This window comes from Babylonia areolata, chromosome 31 (assembly GCF_041734735.1).
Source record: "Babylonia areolata isolate BAREFJ2019XMU chromosome 31, ASM4173473v1, whole genome shotgun sequence".
Taxonomy (NCBI): Eukaryota; Metazoa; Mollusca; class Gastropoda; order Neogastropoda; family Buccinidae; genus Babylonia; species Babylonia areolata.
In genome coordinates this window covers 31,097,000-31,111,999 of record NC_134906.1, presented here as the reverse complement: position 1 = coordinate 31,111,999, position 15,000 = coordinate 31,097,000, and the positions used below count along the sequence as shown (strand labels likewise).

The 15,000-nt window shown below is 48.5% G+C and overlaps 1 protein-coding gene across 3 annotated transcripts in view; it reads left to right on the top strand.

The window, feature by feature from the left end:
• LOC143276145 (uncharacterized) overlaps window positions 1-15,000 on the top strand; it is a 215,760-nt gene that overhangs the window by 126,403 nt on the left and 74,357 nt on the right. For all 3 annotated transcript variants that reach the window (XM_076580561.1, XM_076580563.1, XM_076580562.1), the window contains 4 exons: window positions 8,736-8,789; window positions 12,798-12,851; window positions 13,397-13,486; window positions 14,293-14,346. In XM_076580561.1, the coding sequence (XP_076436676.1) occupies window positions 8,736-8,789; window positions 12,798-12,851; window positions 13,397-13,486; window positions 14,293-14,346 (252 nt within the window). The remainder of the gene's footprint in view (window positions 1-8,735; window positions 8,790-12,797; window positions 12,852-13,396; window positions 13,487-14,292; window positions 14,347-15,000) is intronic.

The following is a 15,000-nucleotide window of genomic DNA, read 5'->3' as shown; positions in this document are numbered from 1 at the left end:
GTGTGACTGCTGTGGAGTGTTATGTGCTCCTTCACTGTATTCTGTCTGTGTGGTGTGGAGTGTTATGTGCTCCTTACTGTATTCTGTCTGTGTGGTGTGGAGTGTTATGTGCTCCTTCACTGTATTCTGTCTGTGTGGTGTGGAGTGTTATGTGCTCCTTCACTGCATTCTGTCTGTGTGACTGCTGTGGAGTGTTATGTGCTCCTTCACTGTATTCTGTCTGTGTGACTGCTGTGGAGTGTTATGTGCTCCTTCACTGTATTCTGTCTGTGTGGTGTGGAGTGTTATGTGCTCCTTCACTGTATTCTGTCTGTGTGGTGTGGAGTGTTATGTGCTCCTTCACTGTATTCTGTCTGTGTGACTGCTGTGGAGTGTTATGGGCTCCTTCACTGTATTCTGTCTGTGTGACTGCTGTGGAGTGTTATGTGCTCCTTACTGTATTCTGTCTGTGTGACTGCTGTGGAGTGTTATGTGCTCCTTCACTGTATTCTGTCTGTGTGACTGCTGTGGAATGTTATGTGCTCCTTCACTGTATTCTGTCTGTGTGACTGCTGTGGAGTGTTATGTGCTCCTGACTGTATTCTGTCTGTGTGGTGTGGAGTGTTATGTGCTCCTTCACTGTATTCTGTCTGTGTGACTGCTGTGGAGTGTTATGTGCTCCTTCACTGTATTCTGTCTGTGTGACTGCTGTGGAGTGTTATGTGCTCCTTCACTGTATTCTGTCTGTGTGACTGCTGTGGAGTGTTATGTGCTCCTTCACTGTATTCTGTCTGTGTGGTGTGGGGTGTTATGTACTCCTTCACTGTATTCTGTCTGTATGGTGTGGGGTGTTATGTGCTCCTTCACTGTATTCTGTCTGTGTGGTGTGGAGTGTTATGTGCTCCTTACTGTATTCTGTCTGTGTGGTGTGGGGTGTTATGTGCTCCTTCACTGTATTCTGTCTGTGTGGTGTGGAGTGTTATGGGCTCCTCACTGTATTCTGTCTGTATGGTGTGGGGTGTTATGTGCTCCTTCACTGTATTCTGTCTGTATGGTGTGGGGTGTTATGTGCTCCTTACTGTATTCTGTCTGTGTGGTGTGGAGTGTTATGTGCTCCTTCACTGTATTCTGTCTGTGTGGTGTGGAGTGTTATGTGCTCCTTCACTGTATTCTGTCTGTGTGACTGCTGTGGAGTGTTATGTGCTCCTTCACTGTATTCTGTCTGTGTGGTGTGGAGTGTTATGTGCTCCTTACTGTATTCTGTCTGTATGGTGTGGAGTGTTATGTGCTCCTTCACTGTATTCTGTCTGTATGGTGTGGAGTTTTATGTGCTCCTTCACTGTATTCTGTCTGTATGGTGTGTTGCAGTCCATGGCTGTAATGAATTGTATGTTCTTAGCAATATTCTGTCTGTATGTCTGCACATGTGTGTGTTAGAGTATGTAGGTGTAGAGCAGTGGAAGATCATTTCTTTGATCCTGTTTGTAGGCAGAGTCCACCAGTTATTGTTAAGGACAGAGAGAGTTCATCAGTTATTGGTTAAGGACAGAGAGTTAATCAGTTATTGGTTAAGGACAGAGAGTTCATCAGTTATTGGTTAAGGACAGAGAGAGTTCATCAGTTATTGGTTAAGGACAGAGAGAGTTCATCAGTTATTGGTTAAGGACAGAGTTCATCAGTTATTGGTTAAGGACAGAGAGAGTTCATCAGTTATTGGTTAATGACAGAGAGAGTTCATCAGTTATTGGTTAAGGACAGAGAGTTCATCAGTTATTGGTTAATGACAGAGAGAGTTCATCAGTTATTGGTTAAAGACAGAGTTCATCAGTTATTGGTTAAGGACAGAGAGAGTTCATCAGTTATTGGTTAAGGACAGAGTTCATCAGTTATTGGTTAAGGACAGAGAGAGTTCATCAGTTATTGGTTAATGACAGAGAGAGTTCATCAGTTATTGGTTAAGGACAGAAAGAGTCCACCATTTATTGGTTAAGGACAGACTGGGTGAATCAGTTATTGGTTAAGGACAGTGAGAGTCCACAAGTTATTGGTTAAGGACAGTGAGAGTCCACCAGTTATTGGTTAAGGACACAGAGAGTCCAGCAGGTATTGGTTAAGGACAGTGAGAGTCCATCAGTTATTAGTTAAGGACACAGAGAGTCCACCAGTTATTGGTTAAGGACAGACTGGGTGAATCAGTTATTGGTTAAGGACAGTGAGAGTCCACCAGTTATTGGTTAAGGACAGTGAGAGTCCACCAGTTATTGGTTAAGGACACAGAGAGTCCACCAGTTATTGGTTAAGGACACAGAGTCCACCAGTTATTGGTTAAGGACAGTGAGTGTCCACCAGTTATTGGTTAAGGACAGTGAGAGTCCACCAGTTATTGGTTAAGGACACAGAGCGTCCGCCAGTTATTGGTTAAAGACACAGAGAGTCCACCAGTTATTGGTTAAGGACAGTGAGAGTCCACCAGTTATTGGTTAAGGACAGTGAGAGTCCACCAGTTATTGGTTAAGGACACAGAGAGTCTACCAGTTATTGGTTAAGGACACAGAGAGTCCACCAGTTATTGGTTAAGGACAGTGAGAGTCCACCAGTTATTGGTTAAGGACAGTGAGAGTCCACCAGTTATTGGTTAAGGACAGTGAGAGTCCACCAGTTATTGGTTAAGGACACAGAGAGTCCACCAGTTATTGGTTAAGAACACAGAGAGTCCACCAGTTATTGGTTAAGGACAGTGAGAGTCCACCAGTTATTGGTTAAGGACACAGAGAGTCCACCATTTATTGGTTAAGGACAGACTGGGTGAATCAGTTATTGTTTAAGGACAGTGAGAGTCCACAAGTTATTGGTTAAGGACAGTGAGAGTCCACCAGTTATTGGTTAAGGACACAGAGAGTCCAGCAGGTATTGGTTAAGGACAGTGAGAGTCCATCAGTTATTAGTTAAGGACACAGAGAGTCCACCAGTTATTGGTTAAGGACAGACTGGGTGAATCAGTTATTGGTTAAGGACACAGAGAGTCCACCAGTTATTGGTTAAGGACAGTGAGAGTCCACCAGTTATTGGTTAAGGACAGTCAGAGTCCACCAGTTATTGGTTAAGGACACAGAGAGTTCATCAGTTATTGGTTAAGGACACAGAGAGTCCACCAGTTATTGGTTAAGGACAGTGAGAGTCCACCAGTTATTGGTTAAGGACACAGAGAGTCCGCCAGTTATTGGTTAAGGACACAGAGAGTCCACCAGTTATTGGTTAAGGACAGTGAGAGTCCACCAGTTATTGGTTAAGGACAGTGAGAGTCCACCAGTTATTGGTTAAGGACACAGAGAGTCCACCAGTTATTGGTTAAGGACACAGAGAGTCCACCAGTTATTGGTTAAGAACACAGAGAGTCCACCAGTTATTGGTTAAGGACAGTGAGAGTCTACCAGTTAATGCTTAAGGACAGTGAGAGTCCACCAGTTATTGCTTAAGGACACAGAGTCCACCAGGTATTGCTTAAGGACACAGAGTCCAGCAGTTATTGGTTAAGGACACAGAGTCCACCAGTTATTGGTTAAGGACACAGAGAGTCCACCAGTTATTGGTTAAGGACAGTGAGAGTCCACCAGTTATTGGTTAAGGACAGTGAGAGTCCACCAGTTATTGGTTAAGGACAGTGAGAGTCCAGCAGTTACTTGTTAAGGACACAGAGAGTCCACCAGTTACTGGGAATGAGTGAGTGAATCAAGTTACCAGAGCCCAGAAAGGGTGTGTACAGGACACTGACTGAGAGGTGTGTACAGGACAGGTGACTGAGAGGTGTGTACAGGACACTGACTGACAGGTGTGTGTACAGGACAGGTGACTGAGAGGTGTGTACAGGACACTGACTGAGAGGTGTGTGTACAGGACACTGACTGAGAGGTGTGTACAGGACACTGACTGAGAGGTGTGTGTACAGGACAGGTGACTGAGAGGTGTGTACAGGACAGGTGACTGAGAGGTGTGTGCACAGGACAGGTGACTGAGATGTGTGTACAGGACAGGTGACTGAGGTGTTTGTACAGGACAGGTGACTGAGAGGTGTGTGTACAGGACACTGACTGAGAGATGTGTACAGGACACTGACTGAGAGGTGTGTGTACAGGACAGGTGACTGAGAGGTGTGTACAGGACAGGTGACTGAGAGGTGTGTGCACAGGACAGGTGACTGAGATGTGTGTACAGGACAGGTGACTGAGGTGTGTGTACAGGACACTGACTGAGAGGTGTGTGTACAGGACAGGTGACTGAGAGGTGTGTGTACAGGACAGGACAGGTGACTGAGAGGTGTGTGTACAGGACAGGTGACTGAGATGTGTGTACAGGACACTGACTGAGAGGTGTGTGTACAGGACAGGTGCCTCAGAGGTGTGTGTACAGGACAGGTGACTGAGAGGTGTGTACAGGACACTGACTGAGAGGTGTGTGTACAGGACAGGTGACTGAGAGGTGTGTACAGGACAGGTGACTGAGAGGTGTGTGTACAGGACAGGTGACTGAGAGGTGTGTACAGGACACTGACTGAGAGGTGTGTGTACAGGACAGGTGACTGAGAGGTGTGTGTACAGGACAGGTGACTGAGAGGTGTGTACAGGACACTGACTGAGAGGTGTGTGTACAGGACAGGTGACTGAGAGGTGTGTGTACAGGACAGGTGACTGAGAGGTGTGTACAGGACACTGACTGAGAGGTGTGTGTATGGTGTGTCCATCGAGATCAATGATGACCATCGTTGTCATCCAGATGGGGGATGGGGGATGGGGGGAGGGTGGTGGTGGGGTGGGGGGAAGGATGCTCATGAATCTATCTGTGAGTGCGCAGATGGCTGAATAGTCCAATCTGCGCACGAAATGTTCGCTGACAGTTGGGGCAGACAAAGACAGGCATATCATTGTCAGGGAGCTTGTTTGCCCGTGACTTTCTGGCCTGCCTCTTCTCGACAGCTGCAGCAGTCCTGTTGGCCTCGCACAACCTGGTGCCTTTGTGCACAGCAGCGCGCCATTTGTCACGGTCCACTGCAGATTCCTCCCAGGAGTCAGGGTTGATATCAAACGCTTTCAGAGAGACTTTCAGAGTATCTCTGAAGCGCTTCTTCTGACCTCCGTGTGATCTCTTCCCTTGTTGCAGCTCGCCATAGAAGAGCCTTTTGGGCAGCCGATGGTCTGGCATGCGCGCCACGTGTCCAGCCCAGCGAAGCTGGGACTGCATCAGGATGGTGAAGATGCTGGGAAGGGTGGCTTTTGCGAGCACCTCTGTGTCAGGGGTCTTGTCTTGCCACTTGATGTTCAGTAGCTTCCTGAGGCATGTTGTGTGGAAGTGGTTCAGCTTCTTGGCATGTCGTTGGTACACTGTCCAAGTTTCGCAGGCGTACAGTAGTGTGGGGAGAACTACTGCTCTGTAGACCTTTAGCTTGGTCTCAAGACTAATGCCTCTTCTGTTCCAGACATTTGCATTGAGTCTACCAAAAGCTGCGCTTGCTCTTGCAATCCTGACGTTCACTTCATCGTCGATTGTCACATTTCGTGACAGTGTGCTGCCAAGGTATGTGAACCGCTCCACCGCACTGAGTCTCTGACCGTTGACTGTGATGTTGGGCTCAACGTAGGGTTTCCCTGGGGCTGGCTGATGGAGAACTTCAGTTTTCCTCGTGCTGATGGTAAGGCCGAAGTGCCTGCTGGCAGTGGCAAACTTGTCGACGCTGAGTTGCATGTCAGCTTCAGATCCAGCGTTGAGGGCACAATCATCAGCAAACAAAAAGTCTCTGATGATGTCTGTCATGACCTTCGTTTTTGCTTGAAGCCTTCTGAGGTTAAACAGCTTGCCATCTGTTCGGTACTTTAGGCCGATTCCAACATCGCCATCTCTGAAGGCATCAGTAAGCATTGCAGAGAACATGAGGCTGAACAGCGTTGGAGCCAGGACGCAGCCTTGCTTGACACCATTTGTGACAGCAAAAGGAGCAGATGTTTCACCATTGTCCTGGACTCGAGCCTGCATGCCTTCATGGAATTGGCTGACCAAGGAAATAAATTTCCGAGGGCATCCGTACTTGGCCATGATCTTCCACAGTCCCTCTCTACTCACGGTGTCGAAGGCCTTAGTGAGGTCGACATAGGTGGAGAACAGATCAGCATTTTGCTCCTGACATTTCTCTTGCAGCTGCCTTGCAGCAAACACCATGTCAGTGGTTCCGCGCTCTTTCCGGAATCCACATTGGCTCTCAGGCAAATAACCTTGGTCAAGGTGTGCTGTGAGGCGGTTAAGTAGGATCCTGGCAAGTATCTTGCCTGCGATGGAGAGCAAGGATATGCCCCGATGGTTATCACAGGCTTGCCGGTTCCCCTTTCGCTTGTACAAGTGAATGATAGATGCATCTTTGAAATCCTGGGGGATCGTCTCTTCTTTCCACATGAGTGAGTACAGCTGATGAAGCTTCTCAGTCAGCACAGTGCCTCCATCCTTGTAGACCTCTGCTGGTATGGAGTCTGAGCCAGGTGCTTTGCCACTGGATAGCAGACGGATTGCTTTCTGGGTCTCAAGAAGTGTTGGCGGATCGTCCAGTGCTTCGTTGGTGGGGACTTGTGGGAGACGGTCTATGGCTTCATCATTTATGGAGGAAGGGCGATTTAAGACACTGTTGAAGTGCTCAGCCCATCGTTCAAGAATGTTCTCCTTCTCGGTGATCAAGGTATTCCCATCTGCACTGAGGAGGGGGGATGATCCTGAGGATGTGGGGCCGTAGACTTCTTTTAAGGCATCATAGAACCTCTTCATATCGTGCCTGTCAGCATATCCCTGGATCTCATCAGCTTTGTCACTCAGCCACTTATCTTGCATCTGGCGTAACTTTTGCTGAACAGTCCTGCGGATGTCATTGTATGCATCCTTTTTTGATGTGGACTTTGGGTTGCTCAGGTGGGCTTGATGCAGACGGCGTTTCTCATCCAGAAGCTGCTTGATTTCATCACAGTTTTCATCAAACCAGTCTTTGTGCTTTCTGGTCATGGGTCCCAGGGTCTCTGAAGCTGTACTATAGATCAGCTCACGCAGGGTCCTCCAGTCAGACTCCACATTCTGGTTGTCCAGAGAGGCGGATTCCAGACGATCTTCCAGCAGCTCCACAAAGGACTGTTTGATGGTGATGCTTTTCAGCTTAGCGATGTTGAGCCGTTTTGGAGCCTTCTGGCCTTGGGGGCGTCTCTTGGGTTGGATTCGAATATTCAGCTTCGAGACTACAAGGCGATGGTCTGTCCAACATTCGGCGCCGCACATGGTCTTTGTTACACGTACATCTTGCCTATCCCTTTTCCTGACGATGACATAATCGATGAGATGCCAATGCTTTGAGCGAGGGTGCATCCATGACGTCCTGTTACGGGTAGGGAGGCAGAAAACTGTGTTGGCTATCAGCAGTTCGTGCTCTGCACAGGTCTGAAGCAAAAGCAATCCATTTGGGTTGCAGTGGCCCACACCGTGCTTTCCAATCACTCCATCCCAGGAGATGTAGTCAGAGCCAACTCTAGCATTGAAGTCCCCAAGAATGATGAGCTTGTCTGCTTTAGGGATGGCAGCAATGACAGAGTGAAGGTCCTCGTAGAACTTCGCCTTCACTTCATCCGGGTTGGTCATGGTTGGGGCGTAGGCACTGACAATGGTGAGGTGCTTCTGGCCAGATGCCAGTGGGAGTTTCATGGTCATAAGCCTATCGTTGACTCCCTTTGGGATTCCAGCTAGCTTGCTGACAAGTGCTGTTTTTACTGCAAAACCAACGCCAGCCTCACATCGCTCTTCGCTTCCTCGTCCACTCCAGAAGAAGGTGTAACCAGATCCCCGTTCACAGAGCTCGCCTTCGCCTGCAAGCCGAGTCTCACTCAAGGCTGCGATGTCGATGTTGTATCTGGCGAGTTCGGATGCAACTAGTGCTGTTCTCCTTTGGGGTCTGTCCGTGTTATCTCTGTCCAGGAGAGTCCTTATGTTCCAAGCACCAATGGTGAGAGGAACGATCCTTGTTTTTTTCTTTTCTTTCTCTTTGTTTCGACCGCTGATGTAGGGTCCCCGCCAGCCGCGGTATGCTGGCCAGGGTGATATGGAGCAGGCAATTTTTAGGGCACCTTTTCTAGCCCCTTCCTCATGCCAGGGAGGTGAGCAGTGCATTCCTAAAGAGGGCTGCTCAGACGCTCAGACGGCTGCCGAGCTCCATCGCTGCTCCTGTCGACGAAGAACGACCCTATGGCCTGAGCCGCCTGCGTGCAGGTCTGCGGCTGCGACTGCCAGTGTACCCACACCTGTCGTTTCGTCGCTCGCCTGTCGCCACAGGACTTGGGGGTGATGAAATGATGAAGGATGAAAGGTCATTTTGGATGACTGATGACTTGCGCGATGAGTTTGTTTAAAGTGAAGAGGAGTTGCGCAACGTCGACCTCACTCTCTCGTCCGGGTCCACCAATTTCCAGTGGCAAGACTAAGACAGGTGACTGACAGGTGTGTGTACAGGACACTGACTGAGAGGTGTGTGTACAGGACAGGTGACTGAGAGGTGTGTGTACAGGACACTGACTGAGAGGTGTGTACAGGACACTGACTGAGAGGTGTGTGTACAGGACAGGTGACTGAGGTGTGTGTACAGGACAGGTGACTGAGGTGTGTGTACAGGACAGGTGACTGAGAGGTGTGTACAGGACAGGACAGGTGACTGAAGTGTGTGTGTGTGTGTGTGTGTGTGTGTGCAGGGACCCAATGGAGAATCAGGACAGGACGGAGAGAGAGGAACACCAGGCCCCCCGGTAAGTCTGCTGCCGGTCATTGTGTCAGTGTGTTGATGATGATGATTGTGTCAGTGTGTTGTTGTTGATGATGATTGTGTCAGTGTTTCGTTGTTGACAATTGTGTCAGTATGTTGTTGTTGATGATGATTGTGTCAGTGTGTTGTTGTTGATGATTGTGTCAGTGTGTTGTTGTTGATGATTGTGTCAGTGTGTTGTTGTTGTTGATGATTGTGTCAGTGTGTTGTTGTTGATGATTGTGTCAGTGTGTCGTTGTTGATGATTGTGTCAGTGTGTCGTTGTTGTTGTTGATGATTGTGTCAGTATGTTGTTGTTGTTGATGATGATTGTGTCAGTGTGCCGTTGTTGATGATTGTGTCAGTATGTTGTTGTTGTTGATGATTGTGTCAGTGTGTCGTTGATGATTGTGTCAGTATGTTGTTGTTGTTGATGATTGTGTCAGTGTTTCGTTGTTGACAATTGTGTCAGTATGTTGTCACAGAGAAGTCATGTGACCAGAGAGTAAGCTAGTGCTGGCACAGAGAAGTCATGTGACCAGAGAGTAAACCAATGATATCACAGAGAAGTCATGTGACCAGAGAGTAAACCAATGCTATCACAGAGAAGTCATGTGACCAGAGAGTAAACCAATGCTATCACAGAGAAGTGATGTGACCAGAGAGTAAACCAATGCTATCACAGAGAAGTCATGTGACCAGAGAGTAAACCAATGCTATCACAGAGAAGTCATGTGACCAGAGAGTAAACCAATGCTGGCACAGAGAAGTCATGTGACCAGAGAGTAAACCATGCTATCACAGAGAAGTCATGTGACCAGAGAGTAACCAATGCTATCACAGAGAAGTGATGTGACCAGAGAGTAAACCAGTGCTATCACAGAGAAGTCATGTGACCAGAGAGTAAACCAATGCTGGCACAGAGAAGTCATGTGACCAGAGAGTAAACCAATGCTATCACAGAGAAGTCATGTGACCAGAGAGTAAACCAATGCTATCACAGAGAAGTCATGTGTCCAGAGAGTAAACCAGTGCTATCACAGAGAAGTCATGTGACCAGAGAGTAAACCAATGCTATCACAGAGAAGTCATGTGACCAGAGAGTAAACCAATGCTATCACAGAGAAGTTATGTGACCAGAGAGTAAACCAGTGCTATCACAGAGAAGTCATGTGACCAGAGAGTAAACCAGTGCTATCACAGAGAAGTCATGAGAGTAAACCAGTGCTATCACAGAGAAGTCATGTGACCAGAGAGTAAACCAATGCTATCACAGAGAAGTCATGTGACCAGAGAGTAAACCAATGCTATCACAGAGAAGTCATGTAACCAGAGAGTAAACCAGTGCTATCACAGAGATGTCATGTGACCAGAGAGTAAACCAATGCTATCACAGATAAGTCATGTGACCAGAGAGTAAACCAATGCTATCACAGAGAAGTCATGTGACCAGAGAGTAAACCAATGCTGGCACAGAGAAGTCATGTGACCAGAGAGTAAACCAATGCTATCACAGAGAAGTCATGTGACCAGAGAGTAAACCAATGCTATCACAGAGAAGTCATGTGACCAGAGAGTAAACCAGTGCTATCACAGAGAAGTCATGTGACCAGAGAGTAAACCAATGCTATCACAGAGAAGTCATTGCTGTAGTGACCAGGTGCAGTGACCATTGTGTTGCTGTAGTGACCAGGTGCAGTGACCATTGTGTTGCTGTAGTGACCAGGTGTAGTGACCATTGTGTTGCTGTAGTGACCAGGTGTAGTGACCATTGTGTTGCTGTAGTGACCAGGTGCAGTGACCATTGTGTTGCTGTACTGACTATTGTGTTGCTGTACTGACTATTGTGTTGCTGTACTGACTATTGTGTTGCTGTAGTGATCAGGTGCAGTGACCATTGTGTTGCTGTAGTGACCATTGTGTTGCTGTAGTGACCAGGTGTAGTGACCATTGTGTTGCTGTAGTGACCAGGTGTAGTGACCATTGTGTTGCTGTAGTGACCAAGTGCAGTGACCATTGTGTTGCTGTAGTGACCAGGTGTAGTGACCATTGTGTTGCTGTAGTGACCAAGTGCAGTGACCATTGTGTTGCTGTAGTGACCAAGTGCAGTGACCATTGTGTTGCTGTAGTGACCAGGTGTACTGACTATTGTGTTGCTGTAGTGACCAGGTGCAGTGACCATTGTGTTGCTGTAGTGACCAGGTGTAGTGACCATTGTGTTGCTGTAGTGACCAGGTGTAGTGACCATTGTGTTGCTGTAGTGACCAGGTGCAGTGACCATTGTGTTGCTGTAGTGACCATTGTGTTGCTGTAGTGACCAGGTGTAGTGACCATTGTGTTGCTGTAGTGACCAGGTGTAGTGACCATTGTGTTGCTGTAGTGACCAGGTGTACTGACCATTGTGTTGCTGTAGTGACCAGGTGCAGTGACCATTGTGTTGCTGTAGTGACCAGGTGTAGTGACCATTGTGTTGCTGTAGTGACCAGGTGCAGTGACCATTGTGTTGCTGTAGTGACCAGGTGTAGTGACCATTGTGTTGTTGTAGTGACCAGGTGCAGTGACCATTGTGTTGCTGTAGTGACCAGGTGCAGTGACCATTGTGTTGCTGTAGTGACCATTGTGTTGCTGTAGTGACCAGGTGTACTGACCATTGTGTTGCTGTAGTGACCAGGTGTAGTGACCATTGTGTTGCTGTAGTGACCAGGTGTACTGACCATTGTGTTGCTGTAGTGACCAGGTGTAGTGACTATTGTGTTGCTGTAGTGACCAGGTGTAGTGACCATTGTGTTGCTGTAGTGACCAGGTGTACTGACCATTGTGTTGCTGTAGTGACCATTGTGTTGCTGTAGTGACCAGATGTAGTGACCATTGTGTTGCTGTAGTGATCAGGTGCAGTGACCATTGTGTTGCTGTAGTGACCAGGTGTACTGACCATTGTGTTGCTGTAGTGACCAGGTGTAGTGACCATTGTGTTGCTGTAGTGACCAGGTGCAGTGACCATTGTGTTGCTGTAGTGACCAGGTGTAGTGACCATTGTGTAGTGACCATTGTGTTGTTGTAGTGACCAGGTGTACTGACCTTGCTGTAGTGACCAGGTGTAGTGACCATTGTGTTGTTGTAGTGACCAGGTGTACTGACCATTGTGTTGCTGTAGTGACCAGGTGTACTGACCATTGTGTTGCTGTAGTGACCAGGTGTAGTGACCATTGTGTTGCTGTAGTGACCAGGTGCAGTGACCATTGTGTTGCTGTAGTGACCAGGTGTAGTGACCATTGTGTTGCTGTAGTGATCAGGTGCAGTGACCATTGTGTTGCTGTAGTGACCAGGTGTACTGACCATTGTGTTGCTGTAGTGACCAGGTGTAGTGACCATTGTGTTGCTGTAGTGACCAGGTGCAGTGACCATTGTGTTGCTGTAGTGACCAGGTGCAGTGACCATTGTGTTGCTGTAGTGACCAGGTGTTGGATTTTATGACCAGGTGTACTGAACAGGTGCTGTTGTTATGACCAGGTGTTGCTGTAGTGACCAGGTGTAGTGACTAGGCGTTGATGTTATGACCAGGTGTTGATGTTATGACCAGGTGTAGTGGCCAGGTGTTAGGTGTTGATGTTATGACCAGGTGTAGTGGCCAGGTGATGTTATAACCAGGTGTAGTCACCAGGTGTTGATGTTATGACCAGGTGTTGTTGTTATGACCAGGTGTTGATGTTATGACCAGGTGTAGTCACCAGGTGTTGATGTTATGGCCAGGTGTAGTCACCAGGTGTTGATGTTATGGCCAGGTGTAGTCACCAGGTGTTGATGTTATGGCCAGGTATAGTCACCAGGTGTTGATGTTATGACCAGGTGTAGTCACCAGGTGTTGATGTTATGACCAGGTGTTGATGTTATGACCAGGTGTAGTCACCAGGTGTTGATGTTATGACCAGGTGTAGTCACCAGGTGTTGATGTTATGACCAGGTGTAGTCACCAGGTGTTGATGTTATGACCAGGTGTTGTTGTGCTGTGCAGGGTCCCCCTGGTGACCAGGGCGTGTCAGGACAGGCTGGCAAATCTGGAGAGAGGGTGAGTGTTGGTGTTCCATAGAGTTCCATAGAGTGTTGGTGGTGTGCAGAGAGGGTGAGTGTTGGTGTTCCATAGAGTGTTGGTGTTCCATATAGTTCCATAGAGTGTTGGTGGTGTGCAGAGAGGGTGAGTGTTGGTGTTCCATAGAGTGTTGGTGTTCCATAGAGTGTTGGTGTTCCATAGAGCTCCATACAGTGTTGGTGTTCCATAGAGTGTTGGTGGTGTGCAGAGAGGGTGAGAGTTAGGGACCACAAGGTAACCATCATGTCTGTGTAATTTCAGGGACCACAAGGTAACCATCATGTCTGTGTGATTTCAGGGACCACAGGGTAACCATCATGTCTGTGTGTGATTTCAGGGACCACAAGGTAACCATCATGTCTGTGTGATTTCAGGGACCACAGGGTAACCATCATGTCTGTGTGTGATTTCAGGGACCACAGGGTAACCATCATGTCTGTGTGATTTCAGGGACCACAGGGTAACCATCATGTCTGTGTGATTTCAGGGACCACAGGGTAACCATCATGTCTGTGTGATTTCAGGGACCACAAGGACCACAAGGTAATCCAGGTCCCCCTGGTCCCCCAGGTCTGGGGGGTTTCCCTGGTGGCCGTGGATTCCCTGGCAGTCCTGTGAGTCAGCTTGGCTTTGATTTTATGGAGTGGGAGGGGGGGAGGTTGGAGGATGATGTGTGAAGTGAAAGGTGATTGGGTGTAGGGGTGAGGGGGGTGGGGGGAGGATGGAGGATGATGTGTGATGTGAAAGGTGATTGGGTGTAGGGGTGAGGGGGGTGAGGGGGAGGTTGGAGGATGATGTGTGAAGTGAAAGGTGATTGGGTGTAGGGGTGAGGGGGGTGAGGGGGAGGATGGAGGATGATGTGTGAAGTGAAAGGTGATTGAGTGTAGGGGTGAGGGGGGGAGGATGGAGGATGATGTGTGAAGTGAAAGGTGATTGGGTGAGGGGGGTGAGGGGGAGGATGGAGGATGATGTGTGAAGTGAAAGGTGATTGGGTGTAGGGGTGAGGGGGGTGGGGGGAGGATGGAGGATGATGTGTGAAGTGAAAGGTGATTGGGTGTAGGGGTGAGGGGGGTGGGGGGAGGATGGAGGATGATGTGTGAAGTGAAAGGTGATTGGGTGTAGGGGTGAGGGGGAGGATGGAGGATGATGTGTGAAGTGAAAGGTGATTGAGTGTAGGGGTGAGGGGGGTGAGGGGGAGGATGGAGGATGATGTGTGATGTGAAAGGTGATTGGGTGTAGGGGTGAGGGGGGAGGATGGAGGATGATGTGTGATGTGAAAGGTGATTGGGTGTAGGCGGGGATGAGGTTGGGGGGAGGGTATGAGGGGGGAGGGGGAATTCAACAGCAGTGTGATGTATGTTCACATTGGTATGGAGTGTTAACAGCAGTATGACATGTGTCAACATCATGCTGTGTGCAGGGACCTGAAGGCCCTCGTGGTGATCCTGGTCCTGCTGGCCCTGCTGGACCCACTGTCAGTTCTCTGTCCCTCTGTCTGTCTGTCTGTCTGTCCATCTGTCTGTCTGTCCATCTGTCTGTCCATCTGCCTTCCTGTCTGTCTGTCACTCTGTCTGTCCATCTGCCTTCTGTCTGTCCATTTGTCTGTCACTCTGTCTGTCCATCTGCCTTCTTGTCTGTCTGTCCATCTGTCTGTCACTCTGTCTGTCCATCTGCCTTCTTGTCTGTCTGTCTGTCCCTCTGTCTGTCACTCTGTCTGTCCATCTGCCTTCTTGTCTGTCTGTCTGTCCATCTGTCTGTCACTCTGTCTGTCCATCTGCCTTCTTGTCTGTCTGTCTGTCCATCTGTCTGTCTGTCCCTCTGTCCATCTGTCTGTCCCTCTGTCCATCTGTCTGTCTGTCTATCTGTCTGTCCCTCTGTCCATCTGCCTTCCTGTCTGTCCCTCTGTCTGTTTGTTTATCTGACTTCCTGTCTGTACATCTGTCTGTCTGTTTATCTTACTTCCTGTCCTGTCTTTTTCTTGTGTGTGTGTGTGTGTGTGTGTGTGTGTGTGTGTGTGACACAGAGAGAGAAAGTTACATTCTTCTGTGTGGAAGAGAGGGAATTTTTACATTTTGTGAATGTTTGTGTGTGACAGTGAGAGTCCTGAGGCTTTGTGTGAATGTGCAAG